The 23,194-nt window shown below is 41.9% G+C and overlaps 1 protein-coding gene across 1 annotated transcript in view; it reads right to left on the reverse strand.

Moving 5' to 3' along the window:
• Positions 1-21,934, reverse strand: part of prkx (protein kinase X-linked) — a 30,367-nt gene extending 8,433 nt beyond the window's left edge. Inside the window, exons 1-4 of the mRNA XM_037762298.1 lie at positions 21,407-21,934; positions 13,839-14,007; positions 9,868-10,131; positions 2,819-2,938 (exon numbers count right to left, since the gene is read on the reverse strand). Coding sequence (XP_037618226.1) covers positions 2,819-2,938; positions 9,868-10,131; positions 13,839-14,007; positions 21,407-21,551 — 698 coding nt within the window. The 5' untranslated portion in view covers positions 21,552-21,934. The remainder of the gene's footprint in view (positions 1-2,818; positions 2,939-9,867; positions 10,132-13,838; positions 14,008-21,406) is intronic.
• Positions 21,935-23,194: the final 1,260 nt, after the last annotated feature.

A 23,194-nucleotide genomic window follows, 5' to 3' on the forward strand; every position in this document is an offset into this window, starting at 1 on the left:
TATACATCCCATCTGAATTTGTTATTGTATGGATCATAAAAGTAAAACAATGTGATGTTAAAACATCACAATCTGTTGAAGAGGGTGTATTATACATTTACACTACAAAAAGATGTCATTTACGAGCTGTTTGATGAGTCGTGTCTGCTCCGCTGTGACGTAGAGATGTGGTATGAGAAGGTAAACATGAAGGCACAGACGGAGCACCTGTGGAACGTAATGCATAACGCTTTAAATAGTTCTTTTCAGGACAGTGTGGAGACTTCTGGTGAAGGCAAAACAGCTTTAAAAAAATCTTTAAACTAACTCCCAAAAAAAAATCCCTGAATACAATATCGCAGTCTTTTGCGATGTGTTTGTTGCGCAAGTTGACGTTGCGATGACAATAAAATAACGATACATTGTGCAGCCCTAATTTCCATCTCCTGTAGAGAACATTTATCCCACAGCCAATCAGCTAGCCTCGCTCATATCTTAGAGACACAACTTTTAATCTGCTTTTTGATTGGCCAAAGTCCATTTTCCACCTATTCTTTTCAATTCTATTAGGTGTGCTGAAGAGGCATTCAAGCCACTATGCGTCAGGCCCCCTCGTTTAATTCCTATATTCCCACACGCTGTACGTTACCTATTTGAAATGTATAACTTTGCAGGTTTAAACCTGTATTCTTCGCTGCGATTTATGTTAAAAGGTGCCACAGGTGTGTATCTATACATATTTATATAAAGTGTTGAAGTTAAAGTGACGATCTGCCTGTGTGGGTGACGGCTGGTGTTTCTCCAGCTCTAATCAGAAGACTGACGCTCCGCTGAACCGAGGTGGACGAGGACCGACCGGGGAACAGGTGAGAGACGGGAAGGGGGTCAATTTCATTTTTTATGCACTCAATCCGGAAAATTGAGTCCGAGGAATAGACATAATTAAATTGGGATTCATATTTTTGCATTAAAATACTTTTTGATTCAATAATTAACATGAAAATGACCCTGAGCCTGGTCTAAGTCTTAGTCTGGGGGAGGCAGATTTGTAGTGTGAGGGAGTCAGTTTTCCAGAAATGTGGCCCTGGAGGCAGGATTATGGGAAGGAAGACTCATTCCTTATGTTTTTCTCTCCCTTGGGGGGCCCTGACCCTTCACTGAATGCTTTCTCAACTCCCGGAGGATGACGGTCCACCACCTCCACCGCCGCTAACTTTTTCAGAAGCAGTTGCCACATTCTTGGATCGGGACCTCTGACGGACAGCTATACACAATACCGCCAGATGAAGGGAGCTCTTTGTCTGAAGGGATGTTACAGTAGAGCCCCTTCCTGGACACGTCTGGCTGGTGATGTGTAGGACAGCACAGCGTCCTAGTCTGCCAGGGCTACACACTTCAAAGTCTGCCCTGATGAATGCTGGGAGAAGGTTGCATTCTTTCTACAAAGTCAAAGCCAGGTAGCTTTTCCTAGCAGGATATGAAGAAGGTGGATGTAGGGGGTGTGGCTAGCTGACCTCTCAGTAGGACTGGAGGAAGGTGCTCCATATGTGGGAGTTAAAGCAGTAAGGTCCGATCTAGGGATGCACCGATACTGTGCTCATGTACTTGCAAAACGGCTTTACAACGGCAATGATACCACTTTATGGTCATTTGGGTGTGCTGACCCTTTAAAGAGGACATATCGTGCTCATTTTCAGGTTCATGTTTGTATATGGGGTTTTTACTAGAACATGTTTACATGCTTTAATGTTCAAAAAACACATTATTTTTCACATACTGTCTGCTTGAATATGCCTGTATTTACCCTCTGTCTGAAACGCTCAGTTTTTCGTGAATTTCAACAGAATTGCAACGGAATTGGGAATTGAACAGTTTGGGTCCATGTTTACTTCCTGTCAGCTGATGTCATTCACATACACTGCAACAGGAAATAAACTGGGACGCATTGGAGACGTTTACGTTTAAAACCGTGAAATGGTCTAAATATTGTAGATTTGTGACATCACAAATGGACAGAAATCCTGACGGCTTGTTTCAAACGCACAGTTTCTGAATACGGGCTGTGTTTGTTTCTCCGCGGATTGAGTGTTTTGATACTTTCACAGTATTTATATATCACTTAAACCTGAACAGGGAAAATCTCACTTTTTACAATATGGGACCTTTAAGTAAGGTTTCACAGGATAAAGGTACTAAACACTGTCAGAATACAGAATACTCACGTTTAATTGTTATTCTGTGTATGAAAAGAATCAAATATGAAAATAAAATCGATTAAATATTGGCAAAAAATACCAGCCAATATTCAGGTAGGGCCTTGCTTATTGAACTGGTTCAATCCCTTAACTGCTGGATTACAGAATATCAACTGGTGTGTCTGTGAAAACAAAGTCTCAATCAATGTTGAAGTTGATCTCAACCTTCACACCAAGACACACATGATTATCATTCACAGTGAACGACAGAGAACAAACCAGAGCTCTTTCTAAAAGGGGATCGTTGTTCTTCAGTGATCCCCATTCACACGCTCATTTGTCGCACTGAGCACGGAGAGAATGGAGATAATAACAGCAGTACAATTAATAGAATAATTCCTTTGTTCGGTGTACACAGGCTCCTCCGGCTCTGCTCTCTCACTCGCCGACTCTTGCAGGGCCCTTCTGTCGGATTGCATCACTCGTGTACAGGTGTTCGTGTTATTGTGTCCGCCCTCTATCCAGTTGTTTTGAGAGATGATTGTTGATCAGTGCTGCTCTGCCTCCGGTGCTCTGGTGGAGGAGAGCGCCCCCCGGTGTTTAAATGGGTGGAGTGTGTGTGTGTGTGTGTATACTACACTTACCCAGCCAGCATTTCAAAGATGAGGATGCCCAGAGCCCACCAGTCCACCGCCCGGCCGTGACCTTTGCTTTGGATGACTTCGGGGGCCAGGTACTCGGGAGTGCCGCACAGAGTCCAGGTCCTGATCACACAGAGAGAGAGGGGGGTCTGTTATTTATGAGCCGACTTTACTGTCTTCCAGAGGTTCAGTTCTAGGGCTAGAGTGAAGCCACGGATATCATATGAAACTAGAACACCTAAGGAATCCATCGGTACCAACCATGTCATGCTGACATGTCAGGAAGGAGGCTAAATAACGCTCCAAATTTTGCACAAAATTTTAGCGAGGAAAAACTGACCATTTTCAAAAGGGGTCCCTTGACCTCTGACCTCCAGATATGGGAATGTAAATGGGTTCTATGGGTACCCACGAGTCTCCCCTTTACAGATATAACCACTTTATGATAATCACATGCAGTTTGAGGCAATTTTTTACGGTATTCCTCGAGGTTTTGGTGTCTTAATGTGGGATTATTGATCATTTTTATCAATTCTCCAGTGGTAAAAAATGCTTCAATTTAGCACCAAATCTGTGTTACAAATGGTATCAACCCAAAAATTGCTACTTATGAGACATAACAGAGCATTATATCATAATGTTTTAAACCCTTATACACTTTTACAATTCATTTTAAATCATTATTTCATGCTTATTTCTGATTTATGACTAGAAGAACTTGACACACAATGCTGCATCTCAAATGAATCTTCAGGTTCCCAGCTTTCAGATGATGTACACCACTTCTATGTGACATCTACTGTTGACCTGCTATCTCCCCCTAAAGACCCCCCTAAAAGAAAAGTTGCATGGAAACAGCAACTCTCAATAAAGAAAGTTTTTACGCTCACTTGAGGTGTTTTTTTTTTGTCGAAAAAGAGTTGATGCTCTAAATTGATCATAGAAACACCTTCGCTGAATAAATTCTGAGCTAGCGGATATTTAGCTCACATGACCGATCAGCTGGTCTCTGCAGTTGGCGTCTTCCCGGATATTCCCTGCCAGTCTGGCTCTTTTAACTGCTCCAAAGTCCAGGTTAAAGACAAAGGCTGACCCTGCAGGCATCGTACGGTACCGTCCGTACTGTAGAAAACGAGTACCGTCACGTTTTTAGAATTTTGGCATCGACTTGGTACCGAAGTATCGGTTCTCGTGACATCCCTAGTCTCTTTCATGCACAGTATATGCATATGTAATTGTGTGAATATGTATATGCAAGTTTCTTTATTTACCTATTCCACTGTTTTTATTTCATTATCTATGTTTCATATCTATGTTGTCTGCCGTCTTTGGGCTTGAAAAGTGCTCTACGAATAAAATAATAATTATTATATTCCCATATTCACTTGACAACACGACCTTGTCTATGTTGTCTGCTTTTTATGTTTCTTGTGTTTGGTGAGACAAAGACACATTTGGACATGACAGACTAATTCTAATTATTTTTTTTCATCATCGGTTAATTCTAAATTCCAATTCTTCTCTAAAAATGAATCGATTCATATTTTTTAATAGTTCACTACAACATCAGACAAGGACAAGTTGTCACATTTGCTGGAAATCATGACGTGTTGTGAAAAAATGAAAACTATTAAATGGTTTTATCAAATTGTGGCTTCCCCACCGATCAAGTTTCAGCTCTAGAAGGAAAAAAAGTGTAATTGTCTTTTTAGTGCGGCGGCATATCTTATTCTCTCCTGTGTTCAGGTTACAGACACTCATTTCAACATTTAGGAAAAACACTGCCGGGGAATAAAGTGCAATTAATCTTTAAATGACTCGGTTAGACGGGGCTTCGCCGTAATGTTTCGACCTTCCCTTCTACCTTGTGTGAAGATATTCCACATAGTTGCTTGAGCGTGTTGAGCGACCGCTGCTCTCTGACAGGTGAGAAGTGATAGCCTCTGTGTGTAAACAGACAGACTCCAGTTGCATGGGGAAGACAAACAGCCGCAGGTAAAGTGATCCGGCCGTGCCACCTGACCCCGGCCGTGTCATCCTCCATAGTACTACGAGGATAAGGAGCTCTGTGTGGATACAGGAAGGTAATAGATCCTGAAGTGTCAGTCACATACAGGCCTGGCAGACCTCGGGGATCAAAGTGTCACGAGGAGGCCAGAGTCCAGATATCAGTGTGAACAATGACAGGAAGTCTAAAGCAGATTATGTGCGCGGCTGACAGAGCGGCTGATTGACACCAACATGCGCGCCATCTCTGTGAAAAAGCCACTTGTCCTCTGATGAAGAGCACTTGGCCCGGCGCCAGCCTTTCATCGTCTGTCACCGATATCACCTGGGTAATGACCTCTTTCGGCCAGTTGCCATGGCGACGGTAATTTGTATGGAAATGATGTCGGTCCCGGCAGGAGGATGAGGAGGCTGCTGATGTCGGGGGTGGGGAATAGAGCGAAGGGGGTACGGAGGAGACGCCGTCCGCCCAGCAGGGGACACTGTGGCAGCGCGGGACGTCCCCGATCCATCACGTCCTCGAACATGGGAAGTACAAGAGAGCTGGAGGCAATGAGGCAGTTGTCTTTCTATCCGAGGCAATTCTGCTGCCCTCCATTTATATAAGTGGGTCACTTGCAACATCAGAGAGGTATCTACTCCTCCATCTGTTTTGCTCTCCCAGTCTGGGAGGAAAATGTAATCTTACTCCATTATGTTTACATGTCAGCGGGGGTCAACGCAGCCCTGGGTGAAACGCTCGGGAGAAACACTGCAGTGTAGCGAAGGCTGCGGTGCAGATAGATAAATATATATATATATATAAAGCCATCTCTTTCTCCTCTTCAGCGCATCTTTTCAATTGTGCCGAGGTCGCCGGGAGGGCCTCGCTTCGCTGTATCTAATTCGGACAAAATGACATCGGTTGGGGGGGGGGGAAGTTTGTCCTTCAGTGGCACTGCTGTGGCTTTCCCGTTGGGAGGATTCCCCTCAAACTCCCGGAAGAAAACATGAGCTTTTCAAGGACACAAGCAAGATGCTCATTCCTCTGCTGTCAAATAGGGATGTAGATACATTGATGTAGCGCGGCTTGTCCCACGTGCGGTGTTTTAAAATGACTATATCGCGAACATCGACTACAAATTGTAATGTTTTTAAGCCACATGAGACTTAAGCGGCATGAGACTGGTTTTGGCATTTCCTTCTCTCCCTCTCAGACACACACACACCCCATCCAGACCACCTCTCTCCTGGGCGAGTGTGTGAGACGAATGCGGCCGGCGTGTTTTTGTATTCGGAGGGACGCAGCGGAGAGAGAAGGAAACCCGGAGAAAGCGGAAGAACTGAAGCGGCAAAGCGAGTACGGTAGAGAGAACACGACCAAAGCAACCAGAACCAGCCCAGAGGCAAATGACTCTGGCTTCCTCGCTTTCCAAAACAATCCCATATGACAAAAGAAAAGTGCAAAATGGAAAGAAATCACGGCCGCTGTAAACAACTACACCGCAACGCCGGTTAGCGTTGTTGAAAAGCCCGGATTCAAAACACTCATTAAGACACTTGATCCAAAATATGAACTGCCTGGTCGCAAATTTTTTGCGGAGAAAGCTCTACCGGAGTTATACATATCAGTGAGAGAAAAGTTGGCCAACCAGCCAACAGAGGTGACCCACTTCTCTACAACTACCAATCTGAACGTCCAGCTAACAGATCCAAAGCTGTGAGCCTGAATAAGTGGACAAGACTGAAGTTTTGGCCACAGGCTACACCTCGCGATTGGAGAGTCTTTCTACACTAGTGGGAAAATAAGAATTAACAAAATACAATAAAACCTCTTATTAAAAATGTGATTTTTATACATCTGTAGTGTTGTGAAATAAATAAATGCATTATAATCGTGGAACCGGGACTATAATGGTACCATCAAAATCTAGAACCGTTGCAGTGTGTCAAACACTGTATTTCCCTACAGTAGTTTAATGTCTACATCTACTATTTACAAAGTTAATCATGTCAAGAGGTAATGGGCCAATGCTGATGAAAAGAAGAGATAAAATGTGGCTAATACCCCATCCAGCAAGCGGCAAGAGATTCAGGGTTAAGTGTGCTTGAAACAAACGGGTCCATAAAACATGTTTGTTATCTACCTGCTCTGAGCGTCCTCGCACTTCAGTCGCAGCCTCCTCCTTCTCAAACACCTCGGTGTCTTTTTAGTGTCCTGTAGTCTCGAAACCACATGATGAGTTGGACAAAAGTCTCCTAAATAGAAACATACGCAGCCCCCAAACCAACACGTGACCTGCAGACTACACCGACACGGTCTTAGATGGGTTTCTTCCGTCAGCAACTTCCACCAAAACAAGCTAAATCTAAGTGTATTCTGCTCAGCACAGCCTGTGAGGGAACATACAGTACCAGCTCAGTCCTACATTGAGGAAGTGACAGCTGCTTTGTCATTCACTTTCTACTGACAATCAATCACGCATCAAACATCACGAGCCGAGAGCCGAGGATCAACAGCTGTCATTCAGCGGCAGCCACACACTCACTGCAGGCAGGGAGAGAGAGAGAGACTGTAACCGCAACAGCAAACAACACGAGATGGATGAAGAGGAAAAAACATCTGAGAAGAAACCTGGAAGCCAGCAGGAGCAGCACATCAGCCGTGTGCTTCATTACTGAACTGTGCTGGGGAGTCTTCCATGGTGGTGTCATGTCTGAATAAATGTCACATCGGCCCTCTGATGAGGTCATGTTAACAGATTCTCTCTCCTCTTCCCTCTCCTCTTCCATCTCCTCTTCCCTCTCCCCTCTCCTCTTCTCTATCCTCTTCCCTCTCCTCTTCCCTTTCCTCTTCCCTCTCCTCTTCTCTCTCTTCTTCCCTCTCCTCTTCTCTCTCCTCTTCCTCTTCCCTCTCCTCTTCTCTCTCTTCTTCCCTCTCCTCTTCCCTCGCCTCTTCCCTCTCCTCTCCTCTTCCTCTTCCCTCGCCTCTTCTCTCGCCTCTTCTCTCTCTTCCCTCTCCTCTTCTCTCTCCTCTTCCCTCTCCTCTTCTCTTCTCTCTCCTCTTCCCTCTCCTCTACTCTCTCCTCTTCCCTCTCCTCTTCTCTTCTCTCTCATTTTCCCTTTCCTCTTCTCTCTCCTCTTCCCTCTCCTCTTCCCTCTCCTCTTCTCTTCTCTCTCATTTTCCCTTTCCTGTTCCCTCTCCTCTTCTCTCTCCTCTTCCCTTTCCTGTTCCCTCTCCTCTTCTCTCTCCTCTTCCCTCTACTCATCCTTCTAAAGCTTCTAAACTCCGAAAACGTCGGATGAGGTGGTACTACTAGTATAGTATGAGGTGGTACTACTAGTATAGTATGAGGTGGTACTACTGGTATAGTATGAGGTTGTACTACTAGTATAGTATGAGGTGGTACTACTAGTATAGTATGAGGTGGTACTACTAGTATAGTATGAGGTGGTACTACTAGTATAGTATGAGGTTGTACTACTAGTATAGTATGAGGTGGTACTACTAGTATAGTATGAGGTGGTACTACTAGTATAGTATGAGGTTGTACTACTAGTATAGTATGAGGTGGTACTGCTAGTATAGTATGAGGTGGTACTACTAGTATAGTATGAGGTGGTACTACTAGTATAGTATGAGGTGGTACTGCTAGTATAGTATGAGGTGGTACTACTAGTATAGTATGAGGTGGTACTACTAGTATAGTATGAGGTGGTACTACTAGTATAGTATGAGGTGGTACTACTAGTATAGTATGAGGTTGTACTGCTAGTATAGTATGAGGTTGTACTACTAGTATAGTATGAGGTGGTACTACTAGTATAGTATGAGGTGGTACTGCTAGTATAGTATGAGGTGGTACTACTAGTATAGTATGAGGTGGTACTACTAGTATAGTATGCAGTTTCGAATACAGCTAATCTCTAATGCAGGACAAGAAGTAAAAACAGGATCTAGAGCGAGTTTTACAAACAGCATGAGAGCAGAGAGGACTGTCGATGCTTGTCAGACTTTATTCTATCTAATAAATGATGTCCTGTCAGATGTGAACAGACGATGACGCCACATGGGACATTTATGTAACGGACACCTCTGTCTGAATGAATGCAGGCCGTCACTTTTAGAGTCTAAAGGATATTTTTAAAAATGAGGCTTTTTTTGATCTGTAAAGCATGTAAGAGATCTCTGATAGTCCCGTCTGTAGGAGACAGCAGCTCAGAATAAAGACATCACAACCAACGCCGTCTCAACATCTTACCGGTTAGGATCGCCATTAGCTTTGACTATGGCTTGATTCAGGGCTGTAACTATAGAGTTACTGTAGCAGCCACGATGCTGCGTTCACTGTCTCCAGTTCACCCGTCCAGGAGAGTTACTGTAGCAGCTATGGTGCTGCGTTCACTGTCTCCAGTTCACCGTTAGGAGAGTTACTGTAGCAGCCACGGTGCTGCGTTCACTGTCTCCAGTTCACCCGTCCAGGAGCGTTACTGTGGCAGCCACGGTGCTGCGTTCACTGCCATTGTCGATTTCGTTAACTAGGGTTAATCGGTTAAAATGCTTAATGTCGGTTAACGGTTAAACGGTTAATTATTAACATCCCTAATCCATTATCAAAATTGTTACCAATTAATTGTTTTCCATCAACTTCAGCTCAGGTTAGATCACGACCCGGTGTCCACGAACAAACTACTCGGGTGTCGATGCTAAACAAATTGCTCCTATTGGCTGCTACCAAGTCTAGATTCTAAACAAGTAGTTGTAATTGGCTCCTAACAGATGGTTCACATTGGCTCCTTCAAGTCGGGATTTAAAACTAAAGCTGATCACTACTTTCCCATCAGGCCTCTCAGACTTGGCCGACCTGTCTGAGCTCCGACTGAATATCAATATCATCTTTAAATCACCTCTTAAACTCCGTGGTTTAGATGATTCATTCACTGATTTGATGTCCCTTTGTTCTCTCTTACCTCGCCTGTACTACATTCACTGTCAATTTCAAACTCCTTTCTTTATTTATCGCTCTGCTACCATCAAAATGAACAAGGGTTGTTATTTCTGTCACCTGTCGGAGAGCTTCTTAGCGAAGCCGAAGTCGGTCAGGCGGATGTGTCCTTCGCTGTCCAGCAGGATGTTCTCGGGCTTCAGGTCGCGGTACACGATTTCTTTGGAGTGGAGGTACTCGATGGCGCACACGATCTCGGAGGTGTAGAAGAGGCCCGTGGCGTTGCTGAAGCGCCCGCGGCTGCGTAGGTAGCTGAACAGCTCGCCGCCCGGCACGTAGTCCATCAGCATGTAGAGGAAGCGCTCGTCGTGGTGGGTCCAGAACCTGCGGAAGGAACGGAAAGGACATTTGAATTAATACCGAACACTAAATAACTTCTTCCTCCGTCCGCAGTCGTCCTCTGTGTCCGCCGGAGGGTAACAGTGTTAAAGTGGTCTCTGATGAGTTGAGGAAATCAGATAAAATAAGAGGCTGTATCAGTCTCAGGCTGTTATCCCCAGTGTGGTTTGCAGCACTGTGCTACGACTATTTCAGCTGGAAGGGCACTTCAGAGGAATAAAACGCAGAGAGCTCTGTCACTGATGAAGATGGAGGAGGCTCCAGTGTTTCCCATAAGTGCTGGCTGCCGGCCACCGAGACGATTACTGGCTCTATCTCCACACTTCCTTTTTAGCTTTCTCTGTTTTCTGAAGCCATAGTTACCTCCATCTACAGTCACGTTTATTTTCGAAGGGCGCTCCGATGCATCGCCCGCCGATCGCTATCGGACGATATTCGTTGTGAATAGTTTGATCGGTCGGCTCTATAATCAGAGGAGCCGATCAGGTGACGCATTACTTACATACATAAAGTTTACATTACGGGTCTCACAAGACCAAGTACAGTGTAAAACCTGGAGTCTACTTATTGATTATGGATTCATCGTCTCCGACCAAAACTCCGGTGTCTGAAAACATTTGTCACAGATGTAGGTTTGTGACTTTTATCGCAAAATGCACAATTGTTATGAATATTTCAGTTTAGCCGCTCCACTAATGAGCTTTTTTCTGTGTGCGTTCTGTTTTCATATATATATATTTAATGCTACTTTCATGAATAAATATTGTTCAAATGATCACTTCCCAGGGAATATATCAGTCTCTTTCCAGGGAGAATGTATCGCCATGAATAAAGTTTGATTTTAAACACAGGACTGTACATAAATACTGTTTAGAAAACCACTATAATTTAACCAGAAACTATTTATGAAGTACAAAGTTATATTCTCAGACACTGGTACATTTGCTGTTATGAAACTATATCAGTGTACGACACTGAAACTGCAGCGAAACAGAAATGGGAGAGCATTTTTGAAATTGTTATTCACAGTCTGCTCCTTAAGTCTTCACATTATATTGGATTTGTATCAGTGGGGAGATCTATTGTATTATGGAAATTCCTCTCAGAATAGCGCTAGGATTTAATTTATTATGCATAATATCTACTGAGACGGTGGACAGAAAAGGTGGATATTGAATTAGATTAAAAAACACAGGTGTTTTAACTCTTGTGCCTCACTTTAAAAAGTTACTCTGATGTGCTTAGAGCAGGGGTCAGCAACCTTTAGTATCAAAAGAGACATTTTAGGCAAAATAAGAAAATCAAAAAAATCTGTTTGGAGCCGCAAAACATTTGAGCATTGTGATGAAGTTAACACAGCTTATAGTCTTAGTATATAGTATATACTGTAAGGAAAAAAAGTTGTAATATTGCGAGAATAAAGTCAGAACTTCATGAGAAAAAACATTGTAATATTATGAGAATAGAGTCATAACTTAATGAGAAAAAAAGTTGTATTATTACGAGAATAAATTCATAACTTAATGAAAAAAAAGTTCTAATATTACAAGAATAAAGTCAGAATTTATGAGAAAAAATAAAACACATAAAATTGCTACTTCATAATATTATGATTTTATTTTCATAATATTACGACTTTTTTATCATAAACCTATGACTTTATTCTCATAATATGACGACTTTATTTCTCGTAAACCTATGACTTTATTCTCACAATATTATGACTTTATTCTCGAAATCTCAGATTAATTAAGCTTAAATGTAATACATATCTGTAATCATATACATATCTGTATATATAGGGGCATATACAGCGGGTAAAATAAGTATTGAACACGTCACCATTTTTCTCAGTAAATATATTTCCAAAAGCGCTATTGACATGAAATTTTCACCAGATGTTGGTAACAACCCAAGTAATCTATACATACAAAGAAACCAAAACAAATAAATTCAGAAATTAAGTTATGTGTAATAATGTGAAATGACACAGGGAAAAAGTATTGAACACGCTTACTGATATTTATTTAATACTTTGTACAAAAGCCTTTGTTGGTATTGACAGCTTCAAGACGCCTCCTGTATGGAGAAACTAGTCGTATGCATTGCTCAGGTGTGATTTTGGCCCATTCTTCCACACAAACAGTCTTCAAATCTTGAAGGTTCCGTGGGCCTCTTCTATGAACTCTGATCTTCAGTTCTTTCCATAGATTTTCAAGTGGATTCAAGTCAGGTGAATGGCTGGGCCATTCTAGCAGCTTTATTTTCTTTCTCTGAAACCAATTGAGAGTTTCCTTGGCTGTGCGTTTGGGATCATTGTCTTGCTGAATTGTCCACCCTCGTTTCATCTTCATCATCCTGGTAGATGGCAGCAGATTTTTATCAAGAATGTCTCGGTACATTTTTCCATTCATCCTTCCTTCAATTATGTGAAGTTTGCCAGTACCGTATGCTGAAAAGCAGCCCCACACCATGATGTTCCCACCTCCAAACTTCACTGTTGGTATGGTGTTTTTAGGGTGATGTGCAGTGCCATTTGTCCTCCAAACATGGTGTGTATTATGGCATCCAAAGAGTTAAACTTTGCTCTCATCTGACCAGACTATATTCTCCCAGTATTTCACAAGTTTGTCCAAATTTTGTGCAGCAAACTTTAAACGAGCTTCAACATGCTTTTTCTTCAGCAATGGTGTCTTGCGTGGTGAGCGTGCATACAGGCCATGGCGGTTGAGTGCATTACTTATTGATTTCTTTGAAACAATTGTACCTGCTAATTCCAGGTCTTTCTGAAGCTCTCCACAAGTGGTCCTTGGCTCTTGGACAACTCTTCTGATAATTCTTTCACTCCTCTGTCAGAAATCTTGCGAGGAGCACCTGGTCATGGCCAGTTAATGATGAAATGATGTTCTTTCCACTTCCGGATTATGGCCCCAACAGTGCTCACTGGAACATTCAGAAGTTTAGAAATGCGTCTGTAACCAATGTCATCAGTATGTTTTGCAACAATAAGGTTGCGAAGGTCTTGAGACAGCTCTTTGCTTTTACCCATCATGAGATGTTTCTTGTGTGACACCTTGGTAATAAGACACCTTTTTATAGGCCATCAGTTGGGACTGAAACAGTTGATATTAATTTGCACTGACAAGGGCTCGGATTAATTTCTAATTACTGATAGATTTCAGCTGTTGTCTTGGCTTTCCATGCCTTTTTGCATCTCCCTTTCTTCATGTGTTCAATACTTTTTCCCTGTGTCATTTCACATTATTACACATAACTTAATTTCTGAATTTATTTGTTTTGGTTTCTTTGTATGTATAGATTACTTGGGTTGTTACCAACATCTGGTGAAAATGTCATGTCAATAGCACCTTTGGAAATATATTTACTGAGAAAAATGGTGACGTGTTCAATACTTATTTTACCCGCTGTATATTGCCATATTTACCAAATAACATCATTGTCTATTGTCTTTTATTATATTCATTTGTTTTTAGCCGTATCAAGTAGTGCACCACAACTGTACAACATCTAATATGACATCAGTAAGTAGCATCTTCGTGCATGTGATGAACAGTAAAGTCATTGTGACGCCACTATAATAGTACTGAATTGAACTGGGACTTTTGTGAATCCCTGCTACACAAATACTACAATATCAGTGCACGTGGTGAGACTGGGGAGAGCGGACTCACAGTCGGATGAGGAAGGGGTGGTTGACCTCCGCCAGCACCTCCTTCTCGTTGTGGACGTGCTGCTCCTGCTTCAGTCGGATCACGTCCGGGATCTTCATCTGCTTCAGGGCATGGAAGGCCCTGCTCTTCTTGTCCTTGACCAGGAAGACTCGGCCAAAAGTCCCCGTGCCTGAGAGACAGGAAGGGGTAAGGGGGGGGGTGAGGATTAATCACCGTGACAGGAATCCACAGCACACAGAGGGGGAACTAGACCATGACAAATAACTGCTTAGCTAACATGCCGCGCGTATTGATTATGTTTGGGCGCTACGCTTGGTGTTCAGACCTGTCGTTTATCATCAATGCGTGCAGACAAATATTCAGTGATGTCAAGCAGAGACGGAAGGATGCTCTTCACATCATCAATGGCTCAATCAAAAGGTCTGAAAAATTGCTATAATAAAAACACGCATATCTACGGCAGCAACTATAATGATTATTTTCATTATGAATTAATTCATGAATTCATTAGTGGATCAAAAGAGAATTAAAAGAAAACCAATTTAATCCATTAACCGCATTTTTCAAGCAAAGTGCAAAAGTGTAGCCTCTGAATTGTAAGAATTCACCGTCTATGTTTGTATTAAAAAGCAAAAGAATCATCAATATCAGTCGATATGTTGTTATCTGATTTTTTTTGTTATGCTCAGATGTCGATATTGGCATCAGGCTCATAAATCCAGTCTCAGTCAGACTCTGATGGATTCGTGACAGGCTGTTATTATCAGTCTTAACCATGCATGTCAGAGCGCTGACTGACGGTAAGCTGTCTGCCTCCAGGGCACCACACGGAGGTATGGTTTCAGTTTTAGTCTCCCTCTGTGTAGTTGTGTCAGTTACATGCCTTTTGTGTACGTGTCTATAATATTCAATGAGACTGCTATCTTTAATCATGTGAAAATAATAATTTCTCTGTGGGATGGGGCAGATAACAGAGACAGTGTTTGGGCAGTAGGAGTGATCAGTGGTCAGTGGACCCCGGGTTAGGGTGGACAGTAGCGGATGGGAACCCTGCCGGAGCAGCCAGATTCAGGAGAGAAAAAGCAGCCCAATGACTTCCCCTTGTCTGGCCTCACGTCGCCCTGAGCTCTGAGCTGTTGTTTTCTTCCTCAAGACGAGGAGAGACATTTCATTCCTACGGTGCTGATGAGCATTGAGGGGCACAATAAATGGCCGATGACAGTTTTGTGATATAACAGCCACTCTCAGACGGTCGGACATGGAACTCACTGCTGCAACTTTCCTAATGAAACGCTGCTGTCTCGCTCCTCTGCTTTACCAACAATGAACCCTTTGTCTCAGGTGTATCGGTGTTTCCATAGCAACAAAGAAACAGCAGCGCACCTATGCTGTCAGACAAAAAAACACCTTGTATCTCTATGATGACAAACTTTTCAAGCAATGCACCGGTTATAAAGCCATGGCTGGGTTAGATAAGGGCGTTTATTAGAGCGATAACTGTGAAAATGAAATTATCAGTGACTTTAGTTTAGCACTGATATATACCAATAAATCAGCCAAGTTATCCGTCAGATTCTAATTGATTGATTGGTCGTTATCGGCCGATAATCGTTCCAAATAGTTGGAAGTCACAGAACCGAAAGGTTTGAAAGTTTGAGTGTGGAAAAAAGGATACAAATCGTTGCAGCAGATCATGTTTTTAAGCCACGCATTCCTCTTCCTTGTCATAACATGGCATCTACAGTACCCACGATGCAACTTGACCGCCGACAGTAAGGTCGGAGATTGAGGTGCTAGGAGCGGCTAACCTTGAGCCTCCAGTGGAGATGAGGAGCGGGCTTTAGAGGTACAAATGTAGTTACGTGAAGCATGAAAAAGGTGAGCTAAATGCCCGGTTTGGACTACACGATATCAGCCGGATTATAGCCCAACGCGGCCGTCGTAGGGTGTCGACTCGGATCGGGAACGATAAATGGGTGTCGTGTGCAAAAATCGATTGCTTTTTATCTTGTGTAGTGTGTCACAGTACAACCGACGCCTCACGACGTCCAGGAAGTGGGCGGGACTAAATGTTAGACTTCGACAGGAAGTATTGCATGTAAGATTTCTGGTTTTGTTTTCCACGACGTGTTCCGTCACGGACGTGAATTTGACCGGCTGAGCACAGACGCGCATGGCTGTAAACAGAAGGCTACTTATTATGCAGAATGATATCATCGGGCCTTTAATTATGTTTTCAGTTTGTGAGTCCGTCTGTCCGTCCGTCCGTCCGTCCGGTTCTTGTGAACGTGATATCTCAGGAACGCCTTGAGGGAATTTCTTCAAATTTGACTCAAACCTCCGCTTGGACTCCAGGATGAACTGATCAGATTTTGGTGGTCAAAGGTCAAATTCACTGTGACCTCATGTCCGTTCCATTCTTGTGAACATGATATCTCAGGATCACCTCGAGGGAATTTCTTCAAATTTGGCACAAAATGTCTAGATTGTCTAAATTCTAGTTAATTATGAGATTACGTTTACGTAAAACTATTACTATTTACATTAACTAGATATTCAATCTAGGTTGTGTCGGGGTAAAAAACACCACCGCCGTTGCGTCTTCGTGGATGGAGCATCCGGTTGTGCGCTAATTATTTTCCCCTGGAGCCGGGTGGGCCCCTTTACATGGTCGGGCCCGGGGGGGGAGCTTGAGCCCCGGTAAGCCTGTATATTTAAAGCGGTGCCGGGAGAGTGTGAATTGTCGGAACAGGGGACCGATGTGTAGTTTGTCATGTGGCGCGGCTGAGTCACGACAAGAATTTATGACTCTCAATCGTCTAGTCTGACATAGTGACCATCGTAACCGTCAAAAAATATTGTGTAGTCTGATCCTGGCATTAGAGAGAAGTTCAGACTCTCCTAGACGATCTGACAACAGCTGCTTTTGAAGCATACTGACTACTGAGGCCTTTAGTTTCCTGTTTCCTCCAGTCACGTCAAAATAATGCATGAAAATGACCTAAAACTGGAGAATCCACAACAAGAAAACAGAAGGAGGAGACGTCGGGCGTTTGATGCTGAGATATAGGAGGAGCTGTCGGGGTATCTAACCCTCTGCCTCTCTGCATAACAACGTGCTAAATCGGTGTAACGTTACACCTTGCTGAACAAGGACCTGCACTGTGTGAGTGTGTTTGAACGCTGGAAGGGGAGAGAAAAACAAGACGACGACGATGCAGTGATGGTATAAATCTTTGGGATTCTCTGAGCCAGGCTTGTTATCAGAAACCAAGCAGGGGGAAAAAAGGCAACTGACTATTAGACTCAACCAAGAACTGGCCGGTGTATTTCCACTGTACTGTCACTGATAGTTACCACTGAGGAAACTGGGTCATCCCTGACTCCTCTTCCACCTGCTCTGAAAACAAATGCACTGCACGCAACTTTTAGGAGATTCACAGATCAACAAAGATCATGTTGGGATATTTTTGCTGCCGACTGGCGTCGCCTTTGGGACTGATATTCTCCGGGTCACCGAGGCCACCGCGGCATGTGACGGCAGCAAATATATCTAATGGCACCAGAGAGTTGCCTCATGATTTCAATGACAATTAAAACAACAGCAGGCAGATAAAGAGCTTTAGCTGATTTGTTTTAGGGCAGCAAATCCCTCTCATCAGACAAAATGGCTTGTGCAAATTGGATTTTTTTTTTCGCGCGGCGGATCGTAAGCTCAGAGCTTTCTCCCCAACAGCGCCGGATGAGCGGCGCTCGCTGCTGCTGCTCACCTCCCTGACGGGCGTTAAGCTCGCATGTAGCTTTTTAATGCATATTATTGAGCTAGATGTGTTCCGTAAATACGCAGCGTGGGCTCATAAATCACAATGTATGTTAAATCAAACTATTAATGAGAAAGGTTTGAGGGATGCGGTGTCATCACTATCAATTCCTCCGCCATCTGGCCTTTTTATGATCAGCCTGCACTACTGTTACACTGTCAACTGTAACACGCTGCACGCTGAACAGACGGGTCTGCATTGTGCATGCGCAGAAATCATTTTTGTTTGTATTTATTATGTATTGTTTTACTTTCAAAACTCTATCGCTGACAGCAGCTTCACCAATAAATTGGACTTCATTGAAACACAGCAAAATACAGATACATATGACTTTATTTAAAACCCACTGCTTCTCTTTTCTTCGGCTTTTTTAATAGTCATCATGAAGATATGATTATTATTCATTACTTCTCTGTGCAATACTCAAAATAAGAAACATCTGCTGGTATTCCAGGCGTAGTAATAAGGTCTCTTGGGCTTTTTGTAGTCAAATATTATTCATTATTATTTACATGTTGATATTCAGATATGTTTGCTTCTATTCTAAATATATAATGTTTAATCCAGGTCTATATGATTTGTGTAATAATGCTCAAATGGAAACGTGGCTTTGTGTTTCCTCGACGCAATGTTAACTTTTGAAAATAATATCATCCTTCTAAATGAACTGAATTCAACATGCATATTTGACTCTTTTAACCCTCGGAGACACGCAGGATCGCCGGCAATTCGCCACCACTTTCTATTTATGAATTCAGATTTATCTATAAAACGTTGCAACATTCGTATATAGCATGTTTTAGTTTCATTGAAGTGTTCTTAACCACTGATTTTCTGCATACTGGTCAGCACAAAGAATGAATAAGAATCTTGTGTGCAGGCAATAAGATATAATTTATCATTGTTCCACTTAATATTGATATTAATTGTAGGTGATATTGCCCAGCCCTGCTCCACGCCTCTAGTTTGGAGGCTTTCAGCCAGGGAATGAAATCAACACCTGCCAAATAGGCTGCAGGGTGAATGTTGGCTGTGGCAGGTATAATGTCAGGACACCTGGAAGGTACGAAAGTATGAAAAATAGAGCCATATTGCCACTTTAATAGTTTGCGTTAACTCTCTAAAGAAGTCCAGTTTGAGAACATATTATTGTTAACTGACTACCTACACCAGTTTAGCCCGTAATCTTGTGATTTATGGGTGGCGTGTGTCGTCATTTTGGATATTTTATTGATTCATTCATTAAGAATGTAGGCCTGTTGCTCTTGCCTTGGGGCAGATGTATTCTTTAAATGAAGAGTCATAAAAAGGGGAGTTCTTGTGTAATCCCATGATGACTCAAACGGTGATGACTAACTTCCTGAAAGGGCAGGCCGTTGCCTGAACATTGACAAGCCTAATCTCGGCATCTGAGCTTCTCCAGCGTACAACGCCTCTGATTTATGGAGCGTTCGGAATATCTAATGACTGATCTACCGTGAACTGGCTCGCTGCTGCTGGTTGATGCAGGTTGGCGTCCCGTCGCCACTCTGCATTATGATGAAAACAGCACAAAAATAGAACATATACACAGCTGTGCTTGAAGGGTCATTACGTGGTTTAAGGTTTGAACTCTCTCCATACTGTCACTCCCACAGCATGAAGAAACATTAAACATGTTTGATTTCTTGAAAAACGTGAGAAATTATTCTTTTAGCCCCTCAAAAATTGAATATTATGTGCTCTGTATGCTATCAAATTACTATACCATATACAATTAACATGACTGATACATGAAATGTGTAGTACTTTAAACAGAGAGTAAAGATGGAAGAGTTCAAATGTGATCTAAAATGTGTTTTGTTGAACGCAACACTTCATGGGAAAGACAATAACTACTAGGGATGCACCGATACCGATACCAGTATCGAGTATTGGGTCCGATACTGTGCTCATACTCGCAAAACGGCTCTGATACAACGGCACCGATACCACTTTACGGCAGCGTGACGTTAACCTCTCGTCACCAATCTATGGGACGATTAAATGTACAGATGTTGGTGGACCAACCCTCAGCCAGCTTTATACAAACTAAATGTACAAAGAAGACAACAAGATAAAGTAGGTCAGCTGTGACGGGGTGACAGTGATAAACAACTGATATCCTGATATGAGACCAGTTCAGTTCAGATGACGTCACGTAAAATCTTTATCAGAAGGAGCTGTCACATTTATCTCAATATCAACACGTAAGCAAATGTGTCTGTACATGATGTCTGAATTCATTACAGTATGACCCAGTTTAAAGTTCTGGACTACACTTTGGGCTGATTGGTCAAATGTCACTGGTTGTTGTAGCTTTTGGGATTCACACTACTGATAACAGCAGATTTAAGTCGGTAAGAGATTATAGATGTGTGAACGCTCCGCTCATGTACAAGGTTGGGTATGTAGAGTGATGCAGGGATGAGTCCTAAAACCTGGAAATGAGTCTGCATTTCTGCACTTCCTGTTCCGTCGTCTGGAAGTCAATGGGTTTTTAGTTAGATGTCTGAAGTAAGGTCTGTGGTTAACACAAGCTGAAGAGATTTTAACGTTTTGCTCTACGATGTAAAATACGTCAGTAAATATCCCACTGGTGAATTATGAAGCCTTTACGTGGCTTAAAAAAGGCGGTTTCTAACAAGTCATCATTGTTGTAGGTCTATGGTACGGTGGTACGATGGAGTATTAGGGCCACATTGAGGGAAAATAATAAATCTGAGATCTGAGAAAGTTATGACTTTATTCTTGTAATATTACGACTTTTTTCTCGTAAACTTCTGACTTTATTCTTGAAATATTGAGACTTTTTTCTAATAAAGTTACGACTTTATTCTCGTAATATTACGACTTTTTTTCTCTTAAAGTTATGACTTAATTCTCGTAATATTACGACTTTCTTTCTTGTAAACTTCTGACTTTATTCTCGTAATATTACAACTTTTTTTCTCGTAAACTTCTGACTTTATTCTCGTAATATTACGACTTTTTTTCTCTTAAAGTTATGACTTAATTCTCGTAATATTACGACTTTCTTTCTCGTAAACTTCTGACTTTATTCTCGTAATATTACGACTTTTTTTCTCGTAAACTTCTGACTTTATTCTCGTAATATTACGACTTTATTCTCGTAATATTATGACTTTTATTCTCGTAATATTACGACTTTATTCTCAGAAAGTTATGACTTTATTCTTGAAATATTGAGACTTTTTTCTAATAAAGTTACGACTTTATTCTCGTAATATTACGACTTTTTTTCTCTTAAAGTTATGACTTAATTCTCGTAATATTACGACTTTTTTTCTCTTAAAGTTATGACTTAATTCTCGTAATATTATGACTTTCTTTCTCGTAAACTTCTGACTTTATTCTCGTAATATTACGACTTTTTTTCTCGTAAACTTCTGACTTAATTCTCGTAATATTATGACTTTGTTTCTCGTAAACTTCTGACTTTATTCTCGTAATATTACGACTTTATTCTCGTAATATTATGACTTTTATTCTCGTAATATTACGACTTTTTTGACATTCCCTTTAATACTCAACCCTACTGTATTACCTTGTACAACATTGCATTACTAAATGATCTATTTACATTCTCTTCTGTCCATCCTGGAGTTTGGACACTACTGGATGTTGCACTGGAGACACTTGAGTCCTGAGTCCAGTACAGGACATGTCCAGGTCCATGTGTGAGACATGTCTGTGTGTAAAACTCACCCACTGTGGCGACGGTCTCCAGCTCATCGAGGCTATACATCCGGTTATTTGGAGCAGCTTCTCCAGCTGAACAGCTGGCGTTGCCTCTCGTCTCTTTCAGGGAGTTGTTGCTCTCAGCTCCCACCTTTGCTTTGGAGGACGCCATGTCTGTCTTCTTCTTCTTCTTTGGGGAAGGGGGACGAGCTGACTTATTTGGGGTTCAGAAGTATCCAGGTGGGACGCAGACAGAGTCCTTCTCATACATGTCTGGGACAGGAAATGAAGCCACCAGAGAGACAAAGAGGCTGGAGACAGGTGCACTGGTATGTAGCGTTAGCACCTAGCAGCCCACAGTGAGCTAATGCACCGCAACACTGGAGCTAAACTGGGATAAACGCCTGTTAGTCCGGGTTAAAAAGCGAGTTTTAAATCTAACTCGACGACTGCCGGTGCTTCTCTGACTCCCGTTTACTGCTTTCCTCCATTATTTACTCCAACAACAGACCTCACCCAGCAGCTCCACATCAACCAGGAAGCGAATCTCCCAATGATATCCGGTCAGGACTTTCAAAATAAAATACATCGACCAGCATGTGCGACGTTTACTGAGTGAAATCAAATTTTGCGAGAGAATGTCAGCGTTTTATTTGAGCATAAATGTGTCCTAGATGAAAATAAATCAAAACTGTAGCTGTAGTAAAGAAAGCGAAGAAGCATTTATTTTTAGTTGACACGTCTGTGTTGTGCTGGACTCTCCTACTTCCTGTATGTTCATGTGCCTTGACACAGCTGGAAGACAGCCGCTGAGTGTTGACAACATGCAGCCAATCAGAACGAAGCTGCCTCGGGACGTCAGCCAATCATGTGTGAGGAAGGGTGTGGTGATACAGACAGGTATGATTAACTCCATGCTCCCATAGAGTACAACAAAAATCATCCAAATCAAGGACAGTTGAAAATGAAATTTAGTACAACAATATTTTTTTATTATATTTATTAATTTATTATTTTTTTATTTTTCGATAATTTTTTGTATTAATTTTCTCCATTCTCATGTGCAAACAATATGGTCATTGTTTGCAATATTATTGTCCATCCTGTGCAATATTACTTCTTTTCTCATAATATGCAATATTATTATTATATTTTGTTTTAGCTTTCTTTACCTTTTTCATTTGACTTATCTTATTTACTCATTTTACAAAACGTATCTTATATAATTGTTATTCTATTGGGCACTGGTGCTAGAAATAGTACGTTTTTTTTATTGTATTTACTTGACTTGTTGTAATTTTGAGCAATCTCTGGCACAAGACTTTCCTACGGGATTAATAAAGTTCTATCTTATCTTATATAATACAAATTTAAAATTTTAGTGTATTAGTTATAAATAAGTTGAATAATGTCTTTAAAATCTACAAAATTCACGAGGAGCGTTTCATTTAGAATATAACTGTATTAAAAGCTACTACCAAAGATGACTCCACATGTGATTTCTATAAATTGATAAATAAAAATGAAAATTTAGTCCATTCAACACATCAATCTGGAGAAACACATCTTACAATGAAGTAGCCAACCATGACATTACCACACACACAATAATCCCCTTTATTTGGTGACCCCTTTGACCTTTCACTCAGCCCACATCAGGTCAAACAATCCCTCCCATCAACATATAAGGTCTATTACGGCAACCTGAAACCTAATGTGGGAGCCATAATGTTCTGGTAACCCTATAGGCTTTTTCATCTCAGTCACAAATATTACAAGGGATATCAAAATCAAATGGGCAGGCTGCCATAAAAT

This window comes from Sebastes umbrosus, chromosome 24 (genome assembly GCF_015220745.1).
Source record: "Sebastes umbrosus isolate fSebUmb1 chromosome 24, fSebUmb1.pri, whole genome shotgun sequence".
NCBI classification, from domain to species: Eukaryota; Metazoa; Chordata; class Actinopteri; order Perciformes; family Sebastidae; genus Sebastes; species Sebastes umbrosus.